The sequence below is a fragment of the Panulirus ornatus genome, chromosome 52, assembly GCF_036320965.1.
Source record: "Panulirus ornatus isolate Po-2019 chromosome 52, ASM3632096v1, whole genome shotgun sequence".
NCBI lineage: Eukaryota > Metazoa > Arthropoda > Malacostraca > Decapoda > Palinuridae > Panulirus > Panulirus ornatus.
In genome coordinates this window covers 9,890,079-9,906,694 of record NC_092275.1, presented here as the reverse complement: position 1 = coordinate 9,906,694, position 16,616 = coordinate 9,890,079, and the positions used below count along the sequence as shown (strand labels likewise).

Genomic DNA, 16,616 nt, shown 5'->3' with positions numbered 1-16,616 from the left:
TCCGGTGATGAAGGGATTATGATACATTTGTAGCTTGAGAGATTCTACCAGATGGTGGACAAATCTATCACTAGTGCAGGTTAATCAAATGACTTAGATTTAGAAGGTCAATGTTTGACAGGCGTGTCTAAGAGAGAGTTCTAGCCCCGCCCCTGCAGTGAGAGAGGACCGTGTCTCCTGTGGTGCCATCCTGACCTCCAATAGCCGTACGCTTCCTTAGAAACAATTTACGTGGATGATATTGTTAGTACACCTATGCTAGGTGTTTCACCGGAAGGATGAGCTAATATTGGTCTGGTGTACAGCGACCCACACGTGCACATAACGGAATCTTCTCAGCCAATTTTCGCGCATCGGCCACAGGGCCACGGGCTGGACCCTCAGAAGTGGCCGGCCGGCTCTCTAGAATCGCTAAAATTCGTGAAAGAACAGATTGTTGCGCCTGATCGATTATCTGGGTGAGATGAGAGTCATCTCATCTGGTTGCCAAAGTTGGCATAAGGCCAACAGTTAATGCTAAGATAGAGAAATTCCCATATAGACAGAAGCAGATGTCGCTGGGGTCGGGCCGGCATGCGCGCGCATGGGAACTCGAAGCGGGCGAGCGGCGCGGTGGTGAGGAGTCAGTGTGGCGAGAGGCAGCCGCGGAGTCGAGTCATGGCTGACCCGCCGCCCCCTGCCGCTCCGCAACCTCGCGGAGAGGGGGCTTTGTCCCCCTTATCCGGCTCCTACCTCCTCATCGTAGTAGCCGAACCGCACGTGGATCAACACAAGGATACCATCCTCAGCAGAATATCTAAAGGTAAGTCCTGGCGTTGTGTTGAGGGTGTGAGCACTGGAGCAGCTGGGTCCAGGCTGCTCGGCCGCGCCCAATCAATGCCGTCCGCCACGTGAGAGGCACCCTCGCCGGCACCCTGGACGGCATCAGCTGATTGCTATGATCGCGTTGACCCCGACGTGTCGACCTGTCACCCCCAGGGTCACCTGGACCTCACCCGCACCCAGGGGAAACCTCAGGTGCCAGAGCGGCCGAGCAAAGATGGCGCATGATGGGTGCCAGTAGAGACCTGGAAGCTTCTGCAGTGGGCACCAGGCGGCCCAGGCTGGTGCCGGGGGTGGGCTGGGAGGGAGGCATCCCCCGGGACCGACGTGGTGGGGTGGGCATCATCATGGCAGCGGGCACTGCAGTAATGCAGAGTCATGGGTGGAGATCGTGGGTGGGAACCAGACTTCCATGATGGTTGGGGTGACAATCAATACTGGAGTGACGCGTTGCCCGCAGTGCCGCCTCCCGCCCCCTCACCCACCCTGCATGACCACCCACTTCCACCCACACACATACACACACACACACACACACACACACACATACACATACACATACACACACATATACACACATACACACACACACACACACACACACACACACAAGACTACCACATTTAATTCCTAACAGACCAACAGAAGACCTCAGCCCCTCGTCCCAGAACCCATGACAAGCATCATGCACCCAGAGCCCACACCTCGGGCGGGCCAATGCAGTGGCCGGGTGACCTTGAAACGCTCTCTCTGGCGTGCATTCCTCTCGCTTTCACGGACTGGCCTCCAGCAGGCAGCTCTGGAACCTCGAGGTGTTTTCCCTGGGCCTTCACGCCCTGGTGATGGCGCCCCTCTGAGATGGCTGACGCCTTCCCCAGCCCTGAGTGACGGGTCCCTGGGCCAGGCTGCCGGCAAGACGGATCGCCTCCACCTGTGCAGAAAGAAACTCGCCCAAACTTTCCACAGGAAGCGAAAATATCCCGTGAGAACTTCATAAAGGAAAAACAACAGAAAAAGTCTTAATTGGTGTCCCTTCCTCTCCCATGAAGAGAACGATTGGAAAAGTAAAATTGAAACTAAATTTCCTTGGGAAATATATTGGAACATTAACGTTTAGACGCGAAAATCAATTGTAATGATTCGAAGCGTTTCGAATATAGTTGATACTCTTTGATTGGCTTAAATTTTCTCTTTTTTTAGCATTATTTTTCATTATTAGGCTCATGATAACCTTCCGAGGATTAGTTAATGTATATAATTGGTAGACGACGGAGAATGGGAGGTGCAAGGGAGGGACACAAGGAGAGTAAGATGGAGGGAAGATAAGGGAGGGTTCATGGCTGGCATGACTCGGGATCTGTTGCCAACAACTTTATCGAGACAGGAACCTTCCGTGGGTGGGTAGGGCAGGCGGAGCCGGCGCTTTCTCACTCTATACATCTTCATATACATCTTTGCATGCATTTATCTATCAATGTATACATGCATATACATACATATATATATATACATATATATATATATATATATATATATATATATATATATATATATATATATATATATATATATAAACATATATATATATATATATATATATATATATATATATATATATATATATATATATATATATATATATATAAACATATATATATATATATATATATATATATATATATATATATATATATATACATATATCTTATTGACATGAGAGTAGGGAGCAGGTGGGGACGCTTGACATTATAGATCCAGGATTTACCAAGTCCTCGTTTTTATGCATTAGCTTCACCACCTGATGATTCACCCTCTGAGGAAATTATATTTATGTTTTTCGTCTTCCTGACAGTGTGGGAACTCCAGGATGAGCCTAATGCCTTCTTGCGAGGTCTTTTTGTATATATGAAAATATTGTTAACAACATTGCATTAGTACTGATCATTATAATTATGATACTGCACTAAACAACAAAATGTAGAGGCATGAATATTTACAATCTACACGTACTGGGCCATAAATACTTCTGTAAACATTGTTATAAATAAGAGTACTTTGAGTAAAATTAGTGTTCATCACGCTAGTAAACTATATATTTAGATACTTAAGACGGTACACGTTAAATAGCCAGGTTGGGTCAATTTTCTTAAACAGGGGTATCACTAATATTTATAGTCGAGCACCCTGTTGCATGAAAGGGACCATGCGGTTGATCTTCCCACGCTGTCGCCTGTTATCATCACCCTTGTTAATAACAAGTCTGTCGAGGAAGTATCGCCCATAACTTAAGTTTGTTGAGAAAATCTTACCTTGAACGTTAGTTTATCTAATAGATATCACTCGCAACTTACTCCTGTTTAGAAGATATCACAAAATAACTCACATCTATTGAGAAGACATCACATGCATTATGTCTATCGAGAAGATATCGCATGTAACTTATGTCTATCGAGAAGAAACCCTCCATAATGTAAGCCTGTAAAGACGGAGTCACCTGTAAGGCACGTCTATCGAGATCACATCTAAATCTTCTGGTTATCTAACATGTTTCATTCTTTCCACGAGCAAACCCTAACATGAACACGCCCAACAATGTCTTCATGTTTCCACACATTACCATATGCAGCGAGACGTATACATGTTGCATACTGGAACGGAACCGTTGCCACACTGTTGTCTGTTGATTCCAGAACCGTTACTGCACTGTTATCTTTTCACAACAGACAAGATAACCAATTCCAGTATCTTCATGCACGTGAAACTTTTCATTTTGCAAAGTATTTCTTTTGAACTGACCAGAGATGTTTATGAAAGATCCTTCTATTACTAGTTGTTGAAGATGACATGATCAGTATTTTGAAACCTATTTGTGTACATTAATGAATATCGATCTATTTACCTATCCATCTATCTTTTATTCTAAAGTTAGCTGAGACGGCACGGACAACTGAGACCCTAACGATATATATGTAATATATATGTAATATATATATATATATATATATATATATATATATATATATATATATTAACCCTAGCCTGAGCCAGGCACCCATTTTATCGATCAACCTATAGAGCGCATGAACAGGTTTGGTTGACTGCGGACCGATTGCCGCAACCAGGATTCGAACCTATGCGCTTGACCCTGGGCGGCCCGTGAATGCGTCACGGTCAGGAACGCTGACCGATACACCACGGAAATCCATACATCATCTATCTATCTATCTATCTATCTATCTATGATCATTAGCACCATTCCAAGGTTTCATGAGGCGAGTCAGTTACATTTAACTACCAATTCTCCCCAAAGTATAAGCTCCGTGAACCACATGACAGTTGTAAAGTCCTCGTGACATGACGTGGGAAATCTCAGCTTTGGTATGCGGCTCAGCGAACCATGGAATCGAGACGTCATTAGAATTGAGCGAAACTGTTTTATTCAGTCTCGGTGGAAGCAGACGGCTGAGGCAAACTACGTCTCGTTTCATTCGAAACCTGAGGCCTCATTCACACTAAGGTGTGGTGTTATGTTCAACCGTCTCTACCTTCATAGGAATTCCTCAGACTCATGAAGAACGAGTCGCTGACTCTTAGAAATTCTTCTGTCTTCACAGTAACTGTCTCTTCATTTACACTGCAGATAATTCTATTGATTTCTTTCATGTCCGCTATATAGCCATCCCCACCCCGCCCCTCCTTCCCCATACTGCAATCCTATATTCATTCTTAAAGTCTTAGGAATAAGAAGGATCCTTCCTTCGTTGCAAAATACACTCCTGTAAGATCTTTCCTTTACAGTGTCGTGCATGTTTACCTCATACACAACATCCGTTCCAATTCTCTATAAAGAAGTTGCTCCTATTTCTACCCAAATCTACCCCAGTTTTAGAATACCGATTTACCATTTTACCTACACGAACCCCAAATCCCATTCATCCCATAAAAGCTCCATTTCGGGATCCATTTGTATTAATCTCCCACAGTGTCATAACCATCCAATCCATCAGTCTCCTTTCCACTCCCATCCCTACACGTCCCATTATCTTCACCCCATAATAACTCATCTCTTCTGGTCTTAGCCTCTAAAGGCCGTATTCTCTGGGCCATAAGCCAAGATAAGCAACTGTATAAGCCAAATGGAATCTTGCAAAATTTGAATTGCTTTCAGATAGAGGAAAAATGTGAAAAAGATTCAATAAAGATCTTGATAAAAGGATTGTCCTCCTAGCTAAGTAAAGCGTCTGCCCAGGTTGGTAAGGTCCCAGAAAACATGAAAACGTTTTCATCCATATATTTTGATTAATAAGATCTGAACTTCCTCTCCTAAATATTGATAACACACAGGACTTTACCCACTTCACGTACCAAAAATGTGCGAATCCAATGAAATACAGTTGAGTACAGGACAGGTTTTTATAATACAGTATAGTACAGGATAGGTTTTCATAATACAGTATGGGTTATCTGTTCACTTAGATTATTGTTTCAGCAGACTGGACAGACTGTATTCCGATGGTGTAAAACTAAAAAAAGCAGGAGTGATACCTGGCTCCCATGTTGCCCTACGTGGATAGTGCTAAGATGGGAAAGGGTTAACATTGTATTTAAATACATGTTATGCTTCTCTGGTTTTTTACAGTCTTTGATATAATACATATGTGTATACACACACACACACACACACAGATATATATATATATATATATATATATATATATATATATATATATATATATATATATATATATATATATATATATAAATAATGTCCTTATACTTGTCGTACTGTTTCTGGTTCAGCCGAAGAAACGACGGACTCACATTTGAATGTGACCTCAGTTGACCTCACACAGCAGTTGTGCCAAGAAAAAATAGTAGCTTTTTTTCCCTGCTGTTATGGCACGCCCTCCTTAAGAGCACTTTAAACGCAAGCGCATTGCAGAGGCTGGTCAAGGCCGTAGCTACTGCGCAGGCGCGTCTTCACACACGCCTATGACGTAACTTTAGCGCTAAAAGATAAACAGTTTCCTGTCATCCATTTCTTCAGTCTGGATGGATAAGAACTTAATAATCTTGAGGGTCTTAGTGTTGCCTACTTTTAACCCAGCGTTTTAACTCCCGAATCTTATCTTGGGTTTATTATACCACGACTCAGTATTGGTTTATGACCTGGATTTATCACAGTATTGCTCAGTCTTGGTTTATGACTTGGATTTATCCTAGCATTTCTTAGTAATGATTTATGACTGGTTTATCGTCTCATGGCTCAGCGCTGGTTTATGACTTGAGTTTATTGTTTGGGAATTGTGGTTTACTTGACCTGCTCTCATTATCGTCGGTTCATAGTGTGACTGTATTGCTCAGACCCATTTTAGGTCACCATTACACTGAATAGAGCCACTATCGTCTATAGCTCAGTCTTATATCAAAAGAATGTTAGAACTTTTTGTCACTCTGATTTCATTTTTCAAAGTATCCAGTTATGAGTAGAAAATTCAGATACCATCAGCGTCTTTGCTCGTAATACCTCTCACATAGATAAGCTTGATATACTGTCTAACTAAGCTTATCTTCACCGGTTCTTTGAGTAGCATAAGAAAACTATATCCTTTCTAAATGACTAAAAGATATCATTCCTGCATAATCGTTCTTTTGATTTGTTTCTGTGTGATGTACTAATGCAAAAAGTCCTATAGACCTTAACATGGTGTAACATAACAGTAACATTACATATACACGCATATCAACGTACTATCCCCCTTACCATTACATATACACGCATATCAACGTACTATCCCCCTTACCATTACATATACACGCATATCAACGTACTATCCCCCTTACCATTACATATACACTCACATTAACGAGATAAGTAGCCATTTCTTAAAAAGAAATCATCTATAATCTTTGTGATTTTCTTTAACTGTTATGATCTGCGTACAACAAGGAAGAGAACCAACCCACACTTGTCTCTAGCCATAACCCACATACAGCTACATTGTGGCAGTCTACTTCTAGTAAGATATATACCTATATACATACATGAGGGCCTCACACAGACCCGCCACGTATCACGCTAGGGACAGCAATGAGGGTATTAAGAAAACGGATTGTCACTCACCCTGGCTACCCCGACGCTTAGCCAGGGCTGTTCCCTCCCTCAGTAGACGTGTGACCATGAATGTTGTGAACTGGTTTTCTGATGCAACGTGAGCAGGCACATCTGCCTTCACTAACTACTGATACTTTTGTAGATAAATGAATGCATACATACATGACTATACATATGCAAAGATAAATGATTGAATATATATATGTATGTATCAGATAGAGAGACACACATACACACAAGCTTGCACACATACATACTAGGTAGATAGATAGAGCGATAGATAGATAAAGAGATAGATAAAGCTTTCTCCATGATTCAGGTTGAATGAACTTTGGAACCAGAACTCAACAGTGGAACTTACATATAAGTTCTGACCCCTGTGCACTTGTCGGTGACCCACACTGTGGCCATCATTTGACCACTGGGTTCAGAATTCAAGAGAAATTGGTGCCAAAGATATACAGAAAACAAGAAGATAAGAGATTTTATGTAGTGCAAATATGTGTCGATCTTACACATGATAGATACGTCCTTCAGTCTTACGAACTGGTTGATATAATGGATTTTCTTAGTCGTAGTAACTGGATAGACATATAGTCCTTATCATACCTGGATCTTACTAGAAAGATTGGAAGACTGTTTTCATCACAGTTGGATGATACTATTTCCTTATCATACCAACTAGACAATGATATTGTCATGATGAGAATGATAAGAAGACTGAGTTATTTAGACCACATATTAACCCGATAGATGTATCTATATATCTATTGGTCAAGTGCTGTCAATATAGACAGGAAAAATAGATGTAAGTCCGTACTGTTTACATGGATGCGTTTGAAACTTTAGCTTGATGGAGTATGCTCAGTCTGGTTATCTGGATTTGTGTTCAGTTTCCAGGGTACAAAGTCAGGTGAACAAACTGTTAAGTCACCACGAGCCCAGATCCCTCCGACGCGAAGCATTTTCATGTGAGGTGTTTGTCACGCTACTGTAAACATCTCTTGTAAACACTGACAACTCTCTAAACTTACGTCATAAATATTTGAAAGCTCTGGAACGAGTCATATATATATAGGTGATAGACCTTTATAGATATTATCATTATCATTATTAACATTATCATTATTATTATTACTATTATTATCATTATTATTATTATTATTATTATTATTGTTGTTGTTGTTATTGATAGCAGTAGTAAAAGTAGTAATATGAATAATGGCTGTGAGAGTAAAATCAGTTAAGGGAAATATCATTACTGAGTGTCGGTATTTCCTAAACAAACATCCAACAAACACCATATTGGTGGATGTTATTGAGTAGATGGCCAGCCTAGCTATGTTGGTTGTGTTGGTGGGGCCAACCTAGCCATGTTGGCTGTGTAGGTGGGGCCAACCTAGCATTGCGGGGCTTCATGTAGTGTTGCCAGGCTCCGGAGTCACCAGACCCTATGTTGGTACCTGCAGTGTTACCATGCAGCCAGGACACAACACCCTACCCTGATATTAGCCAAATATTTGCCTTGTGTTCAGTCAGGCACAGCAAAAACCTCACCAAACATCATATGAATCTACTTGTAAATTAATCGACTGGTTGGTTGAATCTGTATGTATTATACATCAAGATACATATGATTGTTGTTGACATCGTTGTGTCAAGGTAGAGTGTTGGTTCTAACGGTTTTTAAGGTCATTAACCCATACGTCGTACGAAATTCTTATAAAACATCAGAAGACATGATTTCTAGGTCGGTCTAAATCGATTTCTCCCGCCCCTGCGGCACGCCAGGGTAAACAATGTCAGTTGCTTAATGTCTGCTTTTGTCTTTCATTTTCTTGTTAACGAAAACTACTTCCAGGTCATTGTAATTTCCAGGTGTCCCTGCCTTCACGATGCAGACTTGCTCATGTTTCGCATTTTATTTCTTCAGTCACGATCTTTAGGAATAATGCATTGGATTTTGATGGTATGATGATGATGCCGTGTGCTCCTCTGCTTCCCTACAACTGTGGAAGAAACTTTTGGTGTATTTAGGAACTGGAGGTCATTTGTCTCTCTTTCTTCACTGATAGAGAGATAGACCAGTGCTGCATCAACCCCCAGAACGTGATAGCAGTGAGGCCAGTAATGAAAGCATTACCAGGAAGAGTTTGTGTTCAGGGGACAGTATAGTTGTGGGTCTATACAGTAACAATTCACCGTGCTCAAAATATACCTACTGTATCCTATTGTAGTGTTGTGAGAATACAATCACTGTATCTTTGTTATGGTTGTGTGGCGTGTATACAGTTCCTGACATGAGGAAGTAGTGAACAGACAAAAGTGAATGTAAAGTGAGGTGTTAAGTTAGAGAATGTAAGACATGGACGTGTACTTATATGTAATGGCGTGGTGTTGGTGATGATAATAGTGGTGGTGGTGGTGGTGATAGTGGTGGTGGTGGTGATGGTGGTGGTGATGGTGGTGGTGATGGTGGTGGTGATAGTAAAGCTAGTGATACTAGTGGTAGTGGTGGCGAGGGAAGGCTTGCCTCAGGGAAGGGACACATGTTAGGCTTCTTCCCTCCCCCCCCAAACCCCACCCATCCCAAACTCCCCCCACCCCACCCCCCCACCTCTCTCCCTCACTCTCTCTCATGTTTCCCTGCCCTGTACACCCCACATCTTCAGTACACCTTCCTCAGTGTCTTATCCTTCTCTACACCTCTATTGCAGACACTGCAACATTCACGTTTCTCACACATTTCCACACATTTGCCTCCCACCAAAACCTCCTCTCCATTCATATTTTCTGTCATCTTATTATGATCTGCTTTACTTACCGTTGAACATTTAGTGGACGATTTCCATAATCCTCATTACTTCTATCACGGACGCCCTCCTAATAAGAAATCTCCATTAATACAGATTCCACGCTAATATGAACGCCCTTTTATACAGAACACCTTACCCAGCTCCTGCTAACGCGTAACCCTGTGACTGAACCACTTAAACATACTCTGTTGCCCAAACACTTGATCTCCCTACTAACCAATTACCCTGCCACCCATCTAATCAATCACTCTGCCACCAGCCACCCACATATCCTGCCTTTCTAATCACCCAGCCGCCCCGCCACCCCACCACCCACCCTGCCGTAACGAGAGAAACCGCCCAGAGGAAATTCCAGAAATATTTCCCACCTCACCCCATACTTACCCCTCCACGCATACCAAGTATAATGTCGGTCTCTATACCCTACACAGGTTTCTAGGACAACCTTGTTCTTGTTCTTCGTTCTTTTCCCAAATTCCTACAACACATTTTCTCTCTTTCCCTCATATCTCTATCTTTATCCTCTGACTGCTTCTCCTCCTACTCCCTATCATCACTCCCACACCCTCTTCCCTCTCCCTCCCCCATCCAGAAGTGGTTCCCAGGGCGGCATAAGAAGTTTGCAAGTTGTTATACAATTGTTGTGGTCGAACGCTGCGGTTCCTCTGTCATTCGTTTGGTCACAGACCTAATGTGGAGTTCTCGAGAGAAGAAATTATTTCCGGGTCGTTTTCCGCTAGGTGGTGCTGGTGCCGTAAGGCGACGGACTGGGTCTCACTCCGTTCATAAATGGGTTAATAGCTCTTATTTTTTCTCGTTTTGTGGTCAACTTCTCTCAATTTTCTTTAGAAAGTCTCTTTTGAGCTACAGTTTATTTCCTTTGAATGTCTCCATTTGGCTGGTCTAGTTAAGCAAGTCTTTAAATGGGAAAACTTTGTTTTGAAAACCACGTATGCGCCGTGTTACTTACACGGTAAGAAATTGTGGTCGACCTTTTTTTTTTTTTTTTTTTTTTGCTTTCGTAAGAAGTTTCTTGTTGCCTCGACTTTTTCTTTAATGTAATGAGGCTATTTCAGCTCGCTTTCCCTTGGATAACAAACTTCTCTAGCTTTCTGTCTGTATATATCTGTGGCTATGGATAACTAGAGAGAGTGGTATTGGAGGCTGTGGATAGTTTTAGGCAGCTATGGTTATCTATGGACGACTGTAGATGACTTTGGAAGGCTGCAGGTGTAACTGATAATAGCTGATTATAGCTGGCTATATGAATAGCTGTGGGTGCATTGGCTGAGTATAGTTGGTTCTAAGTGACCATATGTTTACTGACTGAATATAGACGGTTATAGATGGCTGTAGTTGGATACAGATGCAATTAGTAGCTATAGGCACCTGTGGGTGGCTATAGTGCCAGTGGCTGGCTGTATGTAGCTTTGACGACGATTAACTTGAGATCATAAGAAAAATCCGTATGAAAACCTGTTGTCTCTCGAGGAGAGGAACATCGGGACTCTGACTCGTGAGATCAATCTCAGTTGAGATCATAAACTTCGCTCACTTCTTGGCTCATGCAGGAAGGTTCTTCTGGATCATGAGTTTACTTTCACATTCCATTTGGTAAACCATTCCAGAGTTAACAAGTAAACTGCTTGTGTCTGACACACAGGTTTTAATCCTAACTTGACGGTAATAATGTATGATGTATTACAAATATGTGTGTGTTTTCTAGTTATCCAAGTCTAGATAATGTACTCATGATATTTGTATCCAGATATTCTAATGAAGATTTTCAGCTCAAGATTTACAATATCGAATAGCTTTCCCCCCTGCCTCGCTGAGAGCTGTTTATGTCTCACATTCATGTAAATGTAGAAGGTCCGAATGTCTGAATGTAAAAGGTCTGAGTGTTGACATCGCTCTGCACTTATGAATATTCTGATTCACTGCTTCTAATTGAAACGATTCATCCGTCGAGGAGAAGATCACACAGTGATGTTCGATTCTTGTTTCTCTCGTCTTTCGCGCTGACCTACGCCGAGTATGACCTAACTATACAGTGGTCATACTTGTGCCATAAACCGATCATACACGTTACCATATACCAACCATACCAATGGTTGGTATATGGACCATGCCCCTTACCACAGGCAACCCATAACCCGACCATACTGTTTAGACATCCCCAGCCCATCCTAGACCTCTGGCACACATACACACACACACGCACACACACACACACACACACACACACACACACACACACACATACACACACATACACACACATACACACACACACACACACACACACACACACACACACACACACACACACACACACCTATTGACCACGCCCAGATCAGGACGCTTCTGCATCCATCTATCTCCCTCAGACCTCCAGAACCAACACCATATAGTATTTAACTTTTCAGTATGATTAATGCATCTCTCTTTCTCTCTCTCTCTCTCTCTCTCTCTCTCTCTCTCTCTCTCTCTCTCTCTCTCTCTCTCTCTCTCTCTCTCCACTTTCCCATCCCCCTACCATCACCAAACCCTGGTCCATCTCCCCTCCCCCTCCATCACTGCACGGAATTGGCAAAACTTGCCTGGCTGTGCCTTAAGGGCAGACAGGACGAAAATTGTCTCAGAGTGAGGTGAGACTGGCTCAGGAAGTGAGAGAGAGAGAGAGAGAGAGAGAGAGAGAGAGAGAGAGAGAGAGAGAGAGAGAGAGAGAGAACTTGACTCATTCTTAAGCATTAGACTACAGCAAAATGATACCGATTCCGTAGTGCAAATGTTAATGATTATGTTAATAATAACAATGATGATAAATATAATGACAATAATAATGATAATGATAAAGATGATAATGACTTGTCATGACTAGTAGAATTCGTCCTCAGCGTACCAAGCACATTCCTTCCTCACTCCACCACATTCTTCAGTCAGACACTCACTCACTCCTCATCCACCACACTCAACCCGCTCTGTCTATCATGAACCCCTAACTCAACCCCTCCCATCAACACACCCTCACACACACTCTACATCCTCTCTCTCACTTCCATCACTAATCCTTCCCCCCTTCAACCCATCTCACGTTACCCCCCCATCAACTTCCCCTTAATCAAGAACACTTTCTCCCCATCTCTACCCAGTATTGCATGTGTGATGGGTAAGGGAGAGGGGGAGGGGGAGGGAGTGTGGTGCCCTTGAATATAACATGCCAAAGAAAGTATTGACAGCCCTGCGCCACCTGTCTAGACCAGCTGTCTGCACCCAATGCACCAGATGGCTCCCCAGGTATTGGACCAGCTGCCTCGCCTCAGCTGGTCCACGTCCAGACAACACCACCTTCCCCATACTGCGTCACGTGACCCACATACATTATACAGTGCCGCCCAAACTTTACTGGGATTGTGACTGTATAGTTCAACCCCAGAAGATCCCTTATAAGGGTCCTGAAGCTTCGAAACTGCACTTCAGTCAGGAGCAGGGGAATGATGCACGCCTTTGAAGAATTTCCCGACTGGAATATATATATATATATATATATATATATATATATATATATATATATATATATATATATATATATATACAGTGTGTAGAAAAGTTTCCCATGTATATCCTCAACGTCTGCATTCTGAAAGTATCGAATCACTGAACGTCAACTTAACATATGGACGACACTCAGTTCTCTTTATGACAAAAGAAAAATCCTTGAACTACATAAACCAACATTTCATCAAGACGAACATTCACTGAACTAGACATTTCCAACACATTCTTGAACTTCAAGTCGTCAAGCTTTCGTTAGAAAGTACGAGACAATCTGGTGAGGAAAGTTAGCGTGAGATGTATAAAGAGGATACTTTCTCAGAGTTAAAACTTTCCCTTTAGTGTGAGTCAGGAGGTCAGGCCCCAGCCGGTGATCCTGGGGTCTCTGTGTCTCTTACCTTCGTCTAAGCAATATAGTTTTCATCTTGTTTGCCAGGTTGCTCTGGCGAAGAGTTCCTCACCTTGGTATGCCCATGGTCTAGTGGGGGAAGTCACTCAGTACTGGACACTACTAGATATTGACACATTTTCCCTTACCTCTGTACTTCTTGGGTCTGTGTTCGATTACTGGTGCGGGTCAGTAAAGTGCACCTCCACTCTTCGTGTTCCTTTAAGACTTCCTTGGTCAACTGCTGGACTTACTGTTGCCCACACTATTGGATGTTGTGGTCAATATTTCATGATAAAAGAAGAACTTCGCTGATGGTCAACAATCTGTGGGTTATGCATGAACATACAATAACTGGACATGTCTGTGAAAATCAATCGAATTCAGTATTCAAAAGCTTTTTATATGTAACGTAAAGAAAAACGAAAATCAGTATAACGTTCATTTTTCGTTTTAAAATTTTCAGGGTCAGATATGTTTTTGTACGCAAGAGAAGACGTTATTGCAACTTGGATGTAATATAAGTTTATCAGTGGAACTTTAGTCATCTTCAAATCATTTGACTCATGAAAGTTTTTCCTAATGTACCAAAGTTTCTAGAATTATTCATCGGTCTTGGAATATTGCCAATCTTCCCATCTCATTCAACTAATTGAAAATTTCTTGCAATCATTTGCCCTGAAAAGTGAAAAAAAATAGAATAAAAAAATAAATTGGTGCGTCGTGGCTGAAGTGAGAAGCTCATCATACTGACAAGTCGAGTGCCTCGGTTCGCACTCAGGAGCCGGGAAGACTTATCTGAGAGGCACTCACCATTGTGCACGCAAGACTGGTCACTTTTCAAACCCAGGGACTTTGAAATTTCAGTTCACCTTTCTGGTCACGGACACCATGATACCCTGCTTCATTGTGAAGCTAAAGGAAAGGAATTGTTTGAGTCTTAATCCACAAGAGTAAACTGAGTGAAATTATAACAATAAGATGATATATATTGCTACTGAGCCAAGCTCACACCGACACTGTTTCGCCTGAAGAGAGTCTGTCTCAAAAGAGACTTTTTATCAGCAATGATAACCCATATCTTCCTGTTCTTAATCCTTTTTCAATTATTTTCTCACCTCTGTACTTGTCAATATTCTTATATGATTATCAAAAACCAACTTCACTTGAAAGTGTCATTCCTCTAATTCAATCTGAATTTTCTTCGTTCATGATAAATTTTGATGTATTCTTTGTTGAATCTTGTTAACAGAGATTATGTATAAAACTCAGTCATCTAATAAGTTAACTTCGTGGCAAATGAAAAGACCGAAAGTGGTGAAGATTGAAAATGTAACTTTTATAAGTGAAGATCTGAGGTTTACTTACTCAAGTGCCTCCCCCCCCCCCCTCTCTCTCTCTCTGTACGAGCAAGGTTTAAAGTTAGCACAATCCTGACCCGGAAGTGTTGGAGAAAGATCATGTTGTGACAAAGCACTTTAGGTCAAATTGATCAATTAATCACTTCACTCGTCTGATTAACTTATCCCTCCACTGGTCCAATCACAATGAGGCTGGGTGTAAACTGTGCAGGTAACAGAGAAGGGGGCCAAGTGACGATTTTCCCTCTAAGGCTCTGTCCTCTATTCTTAACGCTACCTCGCTAACATGGGAAATGGCGGATGTGTACGAATGTTCGTTATCTTTTTGACACGCACGTGTACTGGGGAGACCCAGGACACGCACGTGTCGTGGGGGGAGCATTATCAGTCATAACTGTTTGATGTCGAAAGCGGGTCATATTTTCGTGAATGTTTTGCATGATTAGTGCACGAAAGGTCATTATTTACAGTGTACTAAACCCTTCACTTCACGAAAGGCTTTCGTGTACAGTTTACAATTCATTCTTAGCTTCTGAGGGATTTGAACGATAAAAAACTCAAGTCGAATTCTGTAATTTCTTATCTTACAAACATTAGTTTACAACTTGGTTGTTGAATGAGGTTTAAGTATTCTAATTCTATGTACATTTGCACATATCAGTCAGTTTATAACTGTATAAATGTATTATAAAAAGTAGGTAGTTTTGTGAATATTGTTCATCGTGAAGGGAAACACTTAAGGATAAATAAGAAGAGCTTTATATGATGGATGAAAGAAAGAATTTAGTAAAATGTGATTAAGAAACTTTTCGCATCTTCGCAGACTTAAGATACGGTGGGGTGGATGAAGAGCTGTGGGTTTAGCTGGATAAGGTTAGATGAACTTGGGTAAGGTTTTATGGGGGTTTGAACTAGACTGAATGGAAAGTTGTGTGGTTGGGTGGAGAGGTGTGGATGTAGTTGTGTTGGGTGGGTTGGGTGACTGACATTAACCAGCTTATAATGACTCGGGAGATATGTCAAGGACCAAGTGATTTTGCTGGTGGTTTGTTGGTAGTTTTCCCAGCCTGGCGAGGCGGATGTCACCCTCAGACCATACCTGTGACGTGAGAGCCTCCAGCAGCCACATTATTACTCGTACACAAAGTTCCATTTTACTTTCGCCGTTTCCCAGTCTATACAGATATGATATAAGGAAATATCATTCTTAAGTTTCGTGACTGTAAGGGTCACATGACGTATTTGCCCGCCTAACACAGACCCATAACTTGTGGCAGTACAGAGAACAGGTAGGTCAAACGAAAACAACCATATTTCATTTCGGTGTTCACGCCGGGAATCTTGGAAGCTTCCTTCGTTAATCGGTCGTAAAACGAAGCAAACATTGGTTGAATGTCGGGGGGGCCGGAGTCATGAATGTCGGGGGGGCCGGAGTCATGAATGAAGGCAGGGTTGGTGCGCCCAAAGGCCAGGCCGGACCACATGACCTTCTGTGAGTCGCTGAGCAGGAAGGGGAGCTAAATACCAGAATCGTAGGGGTCACAACCAAGAGATCG

At 42.1% G+C, this 16,616-nt stretch overlaps 1 protein-coding gene across 1 annotated transcript in view; it reads left to right on the top strand.

Moving 5' to 3' along the window:
* The first annotated feature begins 625 nt into the window (after positions 1 to 625).
* Positions 626 to 16,616, top strand: part of LOC139764985 (uncharacterized) — a 225,239-nt gene continuing 209,248 nt past the window's right edge. The window contains exon 1 of the mRNA XM_071692038.1: positions 626 to 802. Coding sequence (XP_071548139.1) covers positions 658 to 802 — 145 coding nt within the window. The 5' untranslated portion in view covers positions 626 to 657. The remainder of the gene's footprint in view (positions 803 to 16,616) is intronic.